Source organism: Crinia signifera, chromosome 4 (assembly GCF_055691185.1).
Source record: "Crinia signifera chromosome 4, ASM5569118v1, whole genome shotgun sequence".
NCBI lineage: Eukaryota > Metazoa > Chordata > Amphibia > Anura > Myobatrachidae > Crinia > Crinia signifera.
Window position 1 is genome coordinate 241,941,849 of NC_139220.1, and position 14,319 is coordinate 241,956,167.

The following is a 14,319-nucleotide window of genomic DNA, read 5'->3' on the forward strand; positions in this document are numbered from 1 at the left end:
GCAGGAGGGTTGTTCTGGGTGTAGCCAGGATCTCGGATTGGGTCTGCCTAAGAGACCTCATGTGCGCAAACCGCTGTACCACTCGGTTGGTGCTATCGGTGGCTGCATCTGGAGAACTGGAGATGCGAGCAACCCGCATCAGTTGTGATTTCGGTAAACCCTTTTTAAGGGGTGGTGGGTGATGGCTAGATGATAAGAGTAGCATATTCCGATCCGTTGGTTTGTAGTAGACTTCTGTGCTGATGTGGCCTCCATCCAGTTTCACCAAAACATCCAAAAAGTTAATACACTTTTCCTGCACATTGATGGTATATTTTATGGGAGAAGGACTGGAATTAATGTTGGTGACATATTCAGTCAGATATGCAACAGGACCAGTCCACATAAAGAATATGTCGTCAATGAAACGGACATACGTTAGTATATGTTGGTTAAAAGCAGGGACATCCAAGAATTTTTTTATGTTCTTCTTTGAACATATAGATGTTAGCTAGGCTAGGGGCCACGGGGCTCCCCATAGCACACCCGCTGGTCTGCTGATAGAAATGTCCGTCAAATAGGAAGTAGTTACGTTCCAAAGTTAACGTTAAGAGAGCAAGAAATAGTGAGTGATCCAAGTCACAGATGTTAAGGTGCCTCATAAATTCTGCCACTGCTGCCACCCCTGCTTGTTGGGGGATGGACGTGTACAGGCTACTCACGTCCATAGTAACCAGTACGGTGTCATTAGGGATAGACTCGATTTCAAGTAAGCGATGTAAAAAGCCAGTGGTGTCACGAATGAAGGTAGGTTGAACTTGGATGTGGGGCTGTAAAATAAACAAGTCTCTTTACCAGCCCATCTCTAAATTTTTGGATATTATTTTACAGCCCCACATCCAAGTTCAACCTACCTTCATTCGTGACACCACTGCCTTTTTACATCGCTTACTTGAAATCGAGTCTATCCCTAATGACACCGTACTGGTTACTATGGACGTGAGTAGCCTGTACTCATGGCTTGTTACACCAGGGGGCGTAACATTAAAGACCATGTTATGCGCACGGACATCACCGGCTTTGATTCCACCAGTACTTCCACCTTCTTACGTAAAGCCCCGGGGTGCTACCGGTGCATTAAGTGCACTACCTGTAAAAATCTGGTCGTATGCAAGACCTTCAAGCATCCTCATAATGATAAAATGTTTAAAATCCGCCACGTGTTATCATGCCAGACCACCCACGTTATCTACTTGCTTTTCTGCCCATGCAAGTTATGTTACGTGGGCAAGACTATTCGCACCGCAAGAGAACGTATGGCTTTACATCGGTCTGCCATCAACAGTGCCAAGCTCAGTAAAAAATCTGACCAACCGGTGGCCAGGCATTGGCCCTTATTCTGGTTGGTGCGGTCAGAGCCGCACACGGGGCTCCGACCGCACAAACCAAGGGCCGCCCACCCGACGGATCGCCACGGCCGTCCGTACACGGACGGCTGGCGATCCGCACAAAAATGGTGGAGGCGTACGCCTCCACCATGGTGGGAGCTGCCCCCTGCATTCGATGGTCGTCGACCATCGAAGGCAGGGCCGCACGCCGCGGCAGCTCCCGCAAGCTGAGACCACACGGACAATCGTCCGTGTGGTAGCTTGTATGGGGGCTGAAAGCTGACATCCGGCGACGTCAGCTTTCCGCCCCCATGTCATGGTAATGAGGGCGTCATGCCCTCATTACCATGCATACGCCCCGCGTTTGCATGGGAACGCCCATGAAACGCGGGGCGTACACATAGGGAAATGAGGGGATGAAGCCCCTCACGCCCCTATCCGCCCCCTTTGCGGCGGACGAAATCCGTCTGCGGCGAAGGGGGCTGCACATGCGCAGAATGACCTCTGCGCATGTGCAGACCACAAACATCGGCGGTACGGCCGCACGCGGGCCGTACCGTGCCGATCTGAATAAGGGTCATTGTCTGGAGGCGAATCATGAAGTGTCTGACATTAAATTCATCCTTATAGATCATATCCCTGCATCCTTGAGGGGGGGTGATCGTGATGGTCAACTCTTAAAATTGGAATCTAAATGGATCCATAAGTTGCAGACTGTAAAACCGTATGGTCTCAATGATAGACTAAACTGGAGTATTTTTCTTTGATTTAATTTTTCGTTTTCCTCTTTTTCTTATGTTTTTTCAGCGTCTTGTCCTCAGCAGCCCTGTCATCATTATTATTGGCATCGCTGTCTATTTACATTATGCACTGTTTATCGTTATATTTCTGCACGCTGTTTGTTTACATTATCATGCCAGCTTTGGTCCCATTGGCCGCAGCACTGGTGGGCTCGCCCCACGCTGGTGACGCGTTGTGTCCCGCTGCGTTGCCTAGCAGCGGGCACGCGATGACGTCAGTAGGAGGCGCCCCGTTCTCCGGAGGGAGACGGTGCGTGTCGTGCAGCCGGCGTGAGGTATTGGCCCTGGCTGAGCTGGTGAGTATATGTATGTGGTCCCGCCGCCGTGCGGGCTGTGTATTCATTGTTGTTCAGTTGAATAGGGCACTTGGCGCCTTGAAAACAATACTCATGTATTGAAACGTTGGCTACTTGTACTTGTGCACCTGGTATTTGTACTATTTGCTTCAAATATACCATTTTTGAAAAATCCCTTGGAGTGACGAGTCTTCCCTCAAGCTGTTACATATTTGTCTCGAGCACCCGGGGTCTGGTGAACTTTGGAGGATAGAGTGCCGAATCGCTCCCCCTATCTATATATATATATATATATATATATATATATATAATCCAACCCGTATGGACAGCACTCTCCACAATATGGGACATCAACCAGGGTGCCAGTCCAAAAAGAGTCCCTGTAATCCAGGTATCTTCAGTATACAACGTAGTAACAAATGATGGGGCACTCACCGGATTTTGCTTGCAGAAGCGATTTTTAATCACATACCGATAATAACACCATTGTGTGACAGTGTACCCACTGTCACACAATGGTGTTATTATCGGTATGTGATTAAAAATCGCTTCTGCAAGCAAAATCCGGTGAGTGCCCCATCATTTGTTACTACGTTTTATATATATATATATATATATATATATATATATATGTGTGGTCTATGGTGCACAGTTAGCGCTTACACTCACTTCGTGTTATACCAGTATTTAGTGTTAGGTGTGACAGTAGTAAAACATGTAAATTCGTGACATTAACAACAACATAATAAAACTATAAGAAACACTCCAGAGTTTGTGCTGTGTCGCCAGAGGTCATCAAAGTTGTCCTAATTTCCGTAGGACGGGAAAGTAGATGTGCAAAGTGGTATGGCCTTTTATATTATGCGTACCAGCAAATAGTGAGAAATTCACATGTAGCAGTGTCTCTCTCTTGAAAGGGTCTCCCTCGTTCCTCTCTGTCCGTCTCAATAGCGCAGTTCAGACATGAGGGAAGTGAAACGGAGAGTATGTTACCATTTGACCAAAGAGAGGTAATTAGGTGACTTTGTGGGGAGATTATTATTATTATTATTATTATTATAGATGCTTGTGCATGGAAAATTAGTTGGTGAACAACGCCACCTTGTGGTTAAATTTAAATGCACATAGTGATCACCTTGTGAAAAAAGTAAAATGGTTTAAATATCATGAAACTCACGCTGGGATCATGTGTATCCAGGTGATGTTTCCGGCCGATGTCCTCCAAGACCCTTAAAACCAAAAAATTCTGGTTTGTGTCTTCCCCTGTCAGTTCAACTCTGCTCCATGCTGCAAGAAAGTTCTGCACCATTAATCATTGTCATCATCAGCAGATATTTGAATCTGCAGCACTACCCCACTGCCATGCACAAAACCTTAACTATTGTTTTTTTATATATTTTTTGGTACTTGTTTCCTAGTACGGCCACAATAGCGGGCATCGTGTACCTTAAAGTTAAGGTACACGATGCCCGCGATGGACCCGATTTCCTTTGAAATCAGGTCCATTTAGCCGTCAAAGCTTAAATCGCCTCGGTCGCGGCCGACACGATGCCCGCGATTCCCCCATAGGCTTCAATGTTAAATTAATTATTAACATTGAAATCGGGAGCATCGCGTCGGTCTTGTGCCATTATAATGGCACAAGATGAGATGGACTTGATTAAGTCCATCTCACATAGGAAACAATGTGAAATGGGCCAATATGACCCATTTCACATTGTATATGGCCCCGTCGTCACCCCACGATTGACGCGAACCCGAAGCGTGGCGAGCGCAGCGAGTCCGTGAGGGGCGGCGGTGCGCGTCCTCCGACCTTTTCATTCCCCTACTATCCACGTCGGCGTGGAGTTGAGAATATAAAGTGTGGTGAGTGCAGCGAGCCACCGAGCCCGAAGCGGGGCGAGCGGACGCGTATACCTGTGAAGTAATACGCGTCCGCTCGCCACGCTTCGGGCTCGCTGCGCTCGCCACACTTTATATTCTCAACTTCACGCCGACGTGGATAGTAGGGGAATGAAAAGGCACGTCAATCGTGGGGTGGCATTGAGGGTGTAAAATTGGGGGTGTACATTGAATGTAATGTAAAATCGGGTCCCAGGGACCCTATTCAAATTTCATTCAATTAAAAAATTGCGTCGGTCGCATCGCATGCGATGCGACCGACGCGATTTTTCTGACACGACCACCCCGATGGAAATCGGTGTGGCCGTGCTAGGAAACAAGTACCAATAATAGTTTATAGCAAAGTATGCCACAAAAGCTGTTTGCCTAGTTGAGATGATAAGTTGTTTTTCATTTTTTTACAGGCTCCTGGAATATACCTTGGATCCACGTAAAATTCGTTGGCAAGAGTCTGTTATCACAATTATCTATGTTGCTAACAATGTGATAGGCCAAAGTCTTGCCTGGGATTTTGTAAGAGCCAAATGGCCACTACTCTTCAATCGGTAAGTGCCTGCTTTTTTATGGGCAGTCTTAATTAAATATTCTGTCCTAATTAATTATTCTATCATTTTCAATTTACTAAGGCAGTTTTACATAAAATTATGTAGAAAATACACTGTGTGTCATTTTATGTATCACCACTATGGGGCCAATCCAGACCTGCTCACAGCAGGTCCGAATTCGTACCCTGGTTGATGGTGGAGGTCCGCACATGCGCATAGTCCCTAATGCGCATGTGCAGGCCCAAGTGCGAGAGCCTTCGGCAAGCTTTTCCTTCGCCAATAGAAACCTATGGGGGAGGCAGCCGGCATCGGTACAGGAGGGATCGCAGCAGGGATCGGAGATTCCTGCTGCGGTCCCTCCTACATACATTGGGGTGATACTTAATATTTGCGGCTAACCCCTGAAAATGGCTTTTTTCTGGGATTTAGACGCAAATATTGAATGATAAATGGGCCTCCAATTAGATTTTTTTGGTGTGGATGTTGATGAGTGATGACAAAGAGGATCAGTGGGAGGTCACAGCAGCCACCACATGCAAATAATGTTTGTGAGACTGGCAAGACAGCAGACAGGCTGAAGACGGCTCGTCCTCAGCACCCGGACTCCAGGACACCACAGACCTGCATGACTGCATTGTGGGTAATGTTCGGGATGCCGGCTCAGGGGTGTATTGGCCATTGGCCTCACTGGAAATATTACCAGTAGACCTACACACCATTGTCAGCCATTGTCTCCCACATAATTTTGGCGGTTTACAAAGCAAAGTACACAACTCTGCAAATATTCATCTAACTAGGGCGTCCATCTATATCTGTGACATCAGAAAAAGGGACAGATGTGGGTGCTATCTGGTTGTGTAACACTTACTGGGTTGTTTCTGGGCTCCACTGTGGGAGGGGTGGGGATATTTCTGATATTTGGGGATTATGAGGTTTGAGGTCTGTGTTCAGTCTCAATGGGGATGTGGGGTACTATGTGACATGGGGACACCAGAATACCATGCATGTTGAAACCAACAGCTAGTATTGGCTGGTACCCAGGTGTACTGATCCTGCCTATTTTGGTGTTGGCTCCACCTACAGTACATTTGATTTGGTGCCGCTCACGTGAGGCCACTTCTAGAAATTTTTCCATGGCCACTTTTAGTTCCAAATCCACCCCTGTGCTGGCTCCTCATTGGGACATTACCACTCACTGATGCACCTGCATGCCAGGATTAGCTGACGAGTTTAGACCATCTCAATGAGTGGTAAATCACAGACACTACTCATTATTAATATAATGGGCAGGAGGTAGCTACTGAGTGCTGCTGACGGCATTATCACAAATTGCAGTATTTGCCTTGAAAGATACCGGAAAGTTGACTAAACACATTTTTGTATTACAAATTAGTGATAAATTGCTTAGCGTTATCAATTTAGGCCCATTTTCTCTAATGAGAAAGACTAAAGGTGCCCACACATGGTGCGATGTGCATTGTGCATTTTGTACTAGATCGCATTGCATCTAGTTAAAAATGTATGCGTTTTAAACTAAATGCGATACGATCTAGTACAAAAGTACGTGCTGCACATATTTTTTGTACTTTGCGATGTGATGTGCGCGGAAGCACGCATCGCATCACAAGGCCAAAATGCACCGTGTGTGGGCACCTTGACTGTTGGACAAAACTATGGCAGGTAAATCCAGCAAGGCTAGCAAAGTAAGATGACAATGAAAAAAGTACCAGACCTCATCATTTCTATCAGATAAAGGCTAAATATAGTTGTATGGATACTGATACTTTGTATTTTCTTTCATAGATATGGAGAATCCTCTTTCTTGTTTAGTTATCTAATTAAAGGAGTGACAGGAAGATTTTCCACTGCATTTGAACTGCAGCAGGTAAGTAACTTATTGCTGGGGTAATGACCAATCCTGGCCAGGAGGAAATACACCAGTGACTAAAGTAGATCTATCACATACCCATTATGGGGGCCAACATTTTCTAAGCTGAGGTAACATTCAGCCTTATTAGATCCCTAGTACAAACTTAAGTGCTATTTTGTTTTTTTAAAACATATATCGTTTTTTTAAATATATTTTTATTAATGATTCAGTAGCGTGATACATACAATAATTTCCAAATTCCAGGACTGTACATTATGTAACAGAGTTGGTTAGCAAACATGAAAAAAAAGACATAACCAGACAATGCCAGAATATACTAGCGTGCTTATTCACATATAAAAAAGACTTCACATCCGTATGTAATATGCTTGTAGGACATACCGCGCGAAAGCTCCAAAGGCAAAAAGACCTTGTAGCCTCAACAGCATAAAAAGAAAACAAGTAGTACATGGTAAGGGAGAAAAACAGTGATAAAAACAGAATATAAAAAAAATCACAAAGATTGCAGAATAATTGCCTAGGGCATCAATCACTGGAGGGAGCCACTGAACAACACTGCAAAAAAAAAAAATAAGAAGGATGTCTCATCTGAAAGACGGATGCCGGGACAGCTGCAGCACGCTGAACTTGTTTATCAACCTCCTGGATGGAAACCATCCGTATCTGCAGACTAAAAAATGTTTTTCTTTGGAGCCGCCAGCTGCGACCAGGAGTTTAAGCCTCGCCCACTAAAGCACAATAACCTTGTTTAATGCACTGTATCCTATGGCTGTTAGGAGTATGTGTTCAGCAGTCCACAGCTACTGTATCAGGCAGAGGTAGTGACAGTTCATAAGGGGGAAGTCTGAACTGCGTGGGCATAGTCTCTGCATTTAGAGTGATCCATTAGGGGAAATATGCTATTCTGACAGTCTACACCCCTCTCACTGGGATACAAACAGATGACCTATAGTGGGGATGCCGACGTTTAGAATACAGATGCTGGCATTTCCCGCTAGTTGTACCCCACCGCCCACACACAGCCTAACCCTAACCACCCACCTCCCAGCCTCAACCTAACCCTAACCTTCCCCACAGTATAACCCAATGGCCCTCCTAATGTCTAAACCTACCATTCCCCCCTTACGTTCAACATCCCACCAGTTGGGATTCTGGCACCGGCATCCTCATTGATGTCAGTCTCCTGGAAGTAGTTGGGATGCTGGTGTCAGTATTATAAACACTGACATTCAAACCACCGGTATGCTGAATGCAGATCTTCTCACTGCCCACCGGTGTCCTTCACTACATGCGCCCTTTCAGCATCAGTGGCACCCACATACTTATGGGGTATTGTATAAAGTACCCATCATATAACGGTCACATCAGTCTCTAACATACCACCCCCCCCCCCTTAATGCTCCAATCTGTCTTTAAAACACCCCCAGTATAATTCCTGCATTTGCCCCTGTACATACTGACTGCCCAGGTCTAAAAGTGCTGGTCTCAGCATGGCTACAACATCAGCGCTGACAGCACACAACTGCCATGTGCTAAGATGTTGCTAGCCAATGTGGCACCTGCTCTCAGGTGGCTCCTGCCTGTCTCTCCAACACCTCTTGGTCAGATTATCCCATCCTTTCTGTTCCAGGTGCATTGCATATCACCAAATTTGCAACCGCAGCTATGTGTCCTGGGAGTTATGTGAGTTCTGTATCAATGTAACGGACATGACTATGTCCAGCTACCAATGAGGAAGCACAAGTCCCAACACACCTTGTGCTCAATGTACTATGGGCCTAATTCAGGCCTGATCAGAAGGGGCAAAATTTGTCCCCACTCCAATGGTGTGAGGTCTGCACATGTGCGTATTTGCGCATGTGCAGACCCTCTGTGCGAATGCCTTCGGCGAGTATCACACTCACCTGGCACGGGTAGGGGAGGGAGGGAGGTCATCATCAAGGGAATGGCCAGTGTTTTATGGGTGTCCCCATGAAAATGGTAAGCTTGGGAATGCTGTTCTGACGTTCCCTGCTCCGGCGGGAGGCTGAGGTCACATGACGTCAGCACCCGCCCCATCTTCGAAGATCGGCAGCTGTACTAGAAGTCCGTTTAGACTGACTTTTATTACCAAAGGCAGGAGAAATCATTCAATGGTGTGCGACCATCAAATGATTTCTCCTGCTAGCGGCCGCATGTGAGGGGATGTTTTAGTGAACTCATCCCCTCGCGGGCAGTGCGCGCGGGGGGTGCATTTGCCGGGCGGCGTGCAATTCTTACCCACTTGCTAGGCAGCAAGTGTACGCTGCCTAGACAGTGCATGTGAATCAGGCCCTATATCTGTGCTATCTGTGTGATACGGCAGGTGATTGGATACTCTTTATGAATTATGGCAGTTACTGGCATGTCTTCTGTGCAGTTTGGCAGTTACTGGAATGCTCTCTGTGCAGTATGGCAGTTACTGGCATGCCCTCTGTGCAGTTTGGCAGTTACAGGAATGCTCTCTGTGTATTGCAGCAGTTGCTGACATGCCCTCTGTGCAGTGTGGCAGTTACTGGAATGCTCTGTGTTTTGCAGCAGTTACTGGCATGCTCTTTGTGTAGTATGGCAGTTACTGGAAAGTTGTCTGTGCAGTATGGCAGTTACTGGAATGCTCTCTGTGCAGTATGGCAGTTACTGGAATGCTCTCTGTGCAGTATGGCAGTTACTGGAATGCTCTCTGTGCAGTATGGCAGTTACTGGCATGCCTCCTGTGCAGTGTGGCAGTTACTGGAATGCTCTCTGTGTATTGCAGCAGTTACTGGCATGCTCTCTGTGCAGTATGGCAGTTACTGGAATGCTCTCTGTGCAGTATGGCAGTTACTGGAAATGCTCTCTGTGCAGTATGGCAGTTACTGGAAATGCTATCTTTGCAATATGGCAATTACTGGAATGCCCTCTGTGCAGTATGGCAGTTACTGGAATGCTCTGCTAAGCATTGGAGTCTGAAATTGAAGTAAAGGGGGAAATTTACTAATATGAAAAACCTAGTTTTTCATATTAGTATTTTCCCTACGACTGCATACGACTGTTTCAGTCGTATGCAAAGTCGTGTTCCGGAGGGTCATTTACAAAGCAGTCATATACGACTGCTTTGTAACCCTCCGATGTCGTATTCATTCGTATTAGCTGGCCATATATACGGCCGCTAATACGAATTTTTCTAGCAGTCTGCACGGATCAGTCAGATCCGTGCAGGCTGCAGAGTGTAAAAAAAAAATAGAAAAATAAATATTTAAAAAAAACAGCGTGGGGTCCCCCCCACAGCCGAAACCAGCACCAGGCTGACAGAGCCTGGAGCCGGTAATTAAAAATCAGGGAACCCGACAAATAGGGGTTCCCTGATTTTTAACAACCAGCCCCAGGCTCCTGCTCTGGGGCTGGTTCCCAAAATACGGGGGACAAAATGAGTAGGGGTCCCCCGTATTTTAAGAACCAGCCGCAGGCAAAACCAGCCAGCAGGGTAATGCCACAGCCGGGGGGAGACTTTTTATACAAGTCCCCCCGGCCAAAGCATTCATCCCTACCGACCAGTCAGCCTGGCCAGGGGCCCTGGGGGAGTGGGGACCCCCCCAATGAAGGGGTCCCCCCCTCCAGGACTAACCTGACCAGGCTGAAGCCTGGTGCTGTCCCCGATGCCCATGGGCGGTGGGCATTGGGCTGATTCAAGTGTAAAAAAAAGATTAAACGGTACTTGTTTCCTAGCACGGCCACAATCTTAAGTAATCGTGTCCCTTACTTAAGGGACACGATTACCCCCGATGGACCCGATTTCTTTTGAAATCAGGTCCATTTTGCCGGCTAGGAGACAATATCGGGGGCATCGCGTCGGTCGGGACCATTAACATAGGTCCCGACGCGACCGCCGCGATGCCCCCGATATTTCCATAGGCTTCAATGTTAAAAAATATTTTAACATTGAAATCTTGTCGGGAAAGGTAAAATATCGGGGGCATCGCGTCGGTCGGGACCATTAACATTGGTCCCGACGCGATGCGACGCGATGCACCCGATTTTTGCATAGGCTTCAATGTTAAAATATTTTTTAACATTGAAATGCTGTAAAAATGTGAAAAAATGTGAAATGGGCCAATATGACCCATTTCACATTATAGATGTCCCCGTCGTCACCCCACGATAGACGCCAACCCGAAGCGTGGCGAGCGCAGCGAGCCCGCGAGGGGCGGCGGTACGCGTCCTCCGACCTTTTCATGCCCTACTATCCACGTCGGCGTGGAGTGAGAATAGAATAGTGTGGCGAGCGCAGCGAGCCACCGAGCCCGAAGCGTGGCGAGCGCAGCGAGCCCCGCGAGGGGACGCGGATACCTTCACAGTTATACGCGTCCCCTTGCGGGCTTCACAGGTGTCCGTGGCGACGCGGACACCTGTGAAGCCCGCGAAGGGACGCGTTTACCTGTGAAGGTATCCGCGTCCCCTCGCGGGGCTCGCTGCGCTCGCCACGCTTCGGGCTCGGTGGCTCGCTGCGCTCGCCACACTATTCTATTCTCACTCCACGCCGATGTGGATAGTAGGGCATGAAAAGGTCGGAGGACGCGTACCGCCGCCCCTCGCGGCCTCGCTGCGCTCGCCACGCTTCGGGTTGGCGTCTATCGTGGGCTGGGGTTAACGCGCTTAAATTTGGGGGGGTTGGGAATTTTTTTCATTGAATCCAATGTAAAATTGGGTCCCAGGGACCCAATTTACATTGGATTCAATGAAAAAAATCGGGTCAAAAATCGGTCGGTCGCGTCGATCGCATCGCATGCGACCAAATCGCATGCGATGCGATCGACCCGATTTTTCCGACACGACCACCCCGATCTGAATCGGTGTGGCCGTGCTAGGAAACAAGTACCGATTAAACTATTGTTTTTTACTGTGGCACTACAAGTGCCAGCAAGCCTCCCCAGCAAGCTGGGACTTGGAGAACCACAAGTCCCAGCCTGCTGGGCATTAAAGGGCCCGCTGGCACTTGTTGTTCCACAGTTAAAAAAATAGTACACAAAACACACTGACACAAATTTTAAATAAAAGTTTAATACACACATCACACACACACTGAAACTTACCTATCTTGATCCCGTCGGTAGGTCGCTGGCTCCGGTGTCGGCGTCTCCGGTGTCGGCGTCCATTCTGAAGAAAATCCATGGTGGACCTGTGGAAGGAAATCCTACTCACCAGGTCCTCCATGGAAGGTCTTGTGTCTTCTGTCTTCTTTTCCAGGGCTTATTTCTTTATCTTTCTTCTTTCTTCTTCTTTACGCTGCCGGGCTCCCGGGACTTTCAGAGCTTCAGAGATGTTTCCTCCTCGACGTCTGGACTAAGAATGAATTCTAGCCAATCAGGAGCCGACTTTACTGGCTCCTGATTGGCTAGAATTCATTCTTAGTCCAGAGGAGGAAACATCTCTGAAGCTCTGAAAGTCCCGGGAGCCCGGCAGGGTAAAGAAGAAGAAAGAAGATAAAGAAATAAGCCCTGGAAAAGAAGACAGAAGACACAAGACCATCCATGGAGGACCTGGTGAGTAGGATTTCCTTCCACAGGTCCACCATGGATTTTCTTCAGACAGTACGCCGACCCCGGAGCCGCCGACCCCGGAGCCGCCGACACCGGAGCCAGCGACCTACCGACGGGATCAAGATAGGTAAGTATCAGTGTGTGTGTGATGTGTGTATTAAACTTTTATTTAAAATTTGTGTCAGTGTGTTTTGTGTACTATTTTTTTCACTGTGGAACTACAAGTGCCAGCGGGCCCTTTAATGCCCAGCTTGCTGGCACTTGTAGTGCCACAGTAAAAAACAATAGTTTAATCTTTTTTTTACACTTGAATCAGCCCGATGCCCACCGCCCAGGGGCATCGGGGACAGCACCAGGCTTCAGCCTGGTCAGGTAAGTCCTGGAGGGGGGGACCCCTTTATTGGGGGGGGTCCCCACTCCTCCAGGGCCCCTGGCCAGGCTAACTGGTCGGTAGGGATGAATGCTTTGGCCCCCCCGGGACTTGCATAAAAAGTCTCCCCCCGGCTGTGGCATTACCCTGCTGGCTGGTTTTGCCTGGGGCTGGTTCTTAAAATACTGGGGACCCCTAGTCATTTTGTCCCCCGTATTTTGGGAACCAGCCCCAGAGCAGGAGCCTGGGGCTGGTTGTTAAAAATCAGGGAACCCCTATTTGTCGGGTTCCCTGATTTTTAATTACCGGCTCCAGGCTCTGTCAGCCTGGTGCTGGTTTCGGCTGTGGGGGGGGGACCCCACGCCGTTTTTTTATTTATTTTATTTTATTTATTTTTACCAGGCAGCCTGCACGGATCTGACTGATCCGTGCAGGCTAAAACGAGAATACAACAGGAAAATGGTGTTCTATTTTTCTGCTATATTTTCGTGGACAAAAGCAGACGTATTTTCTATACGGCTGCTTAGTAAATCAGGAACCACCATTCTTTTGAATGGTGATTTCTGTCGTATCCTAACGATGGTGTAGACATTCGTATTTGTAAATACAAATACGAATGTTCCATCCCTAGGACTACGAATTGTTGTATTTTGGGGATAGAAAATCCCGAAAATACAAATTCGTAAAAAAAAGGTGTATTTCTCCCTACGAATACACCTTTTTTCTACGAATCCATATTAGTAAATTTCCCCCAAACTGTCTTCATCGCAGCTAAGTGCCACGTTCTATCAGAAAGAGAGGCAGTGGTCGAGTGTGATGCTAAAGTACATCTAGCTCCATTGAGGATTTATCCTCACATTTGTCTAAAGACTCAAAGGGGAGATATAAAAGAGGGGACTGTGGGTTAGCAATTAAGGGGGAAATTAATATGCAGATGGAGCAGCTCTCATTTGACACTTTTACACAAGAAGCATGCACAAATCTCACTTTGATCTGTGCATGCTTATGTCAAATTGGCCTGCTAGAAGTAGGTCTGTTCTTTAGTCATGTTAGGTGTGTGTTTTGCGATTTTGTATGTTTTCAATGTGAAAATATCTGGAAGAGATTTTTGATCATGGAAAAACATGCGATTTTTACCACAATTCACATATTTATTATGTATTTACATGCGCTCCCTGGTGTGCTCTTTGGGGGAGGGGAGGGGGGGGGAGATCTTCCTTCCACTGGAAATGGCAGTGTGGAGTAGATGGTTCTTCTGAGACAAGCACAAAGACAAGGGACTCAAAGGAATTCAGGATTTCAGATCCAATGATAGACAATGTCTAGGTCAACAGTCACTAGGTGGCCCACTAATGGTCGAGAGTGATTAAGCCGACAATTGAAAATGGTCGACAATTACGCAAGGTCAACACAAGCAAATGTTCGCTATAAACATGGTCGGCACAGCAAAAGGACGAAATGAGTTTCTTCACGTTTTGTGTCGACATATGTTGCCATGGACATCGTAAGTGTACCGTGCCCCCTCACATGGCTCGCTGCGCTCTCCACACTATTTTATTCTCCCTCTGTGCCCACTGGGATGGTAAAGTATGAACAAGTCGATTGAAAGAAAAA

General features: G+C 47.2%; 1 protein-coding gene across 1 annotated transcript in view; it reads left to right on the forward strand.

Annotated features, from left to right (window-relative positions):
* LOC146075182 (aminopeptidase N-like) overlaps positions 1-14,319 on the forward strand; it is a 141,298-nt gene that overhangs the window by 124,083 nt on the left and 2,896 nt on the right. Inside the window, exons 19-20 of the mRNA XM_083184152.1 lie at positions 4,770-4,910; positions 6,714-6,795. Coding sequence (XP_083040278.1) covers positions 4,770-4,910; positions 6,714-6,795 — 223 coding nt within the window. The remainder of the gene's footprint in view (positions 1-4,769; positions 4,911-6,713; positions 6,796-14,319) is intronic.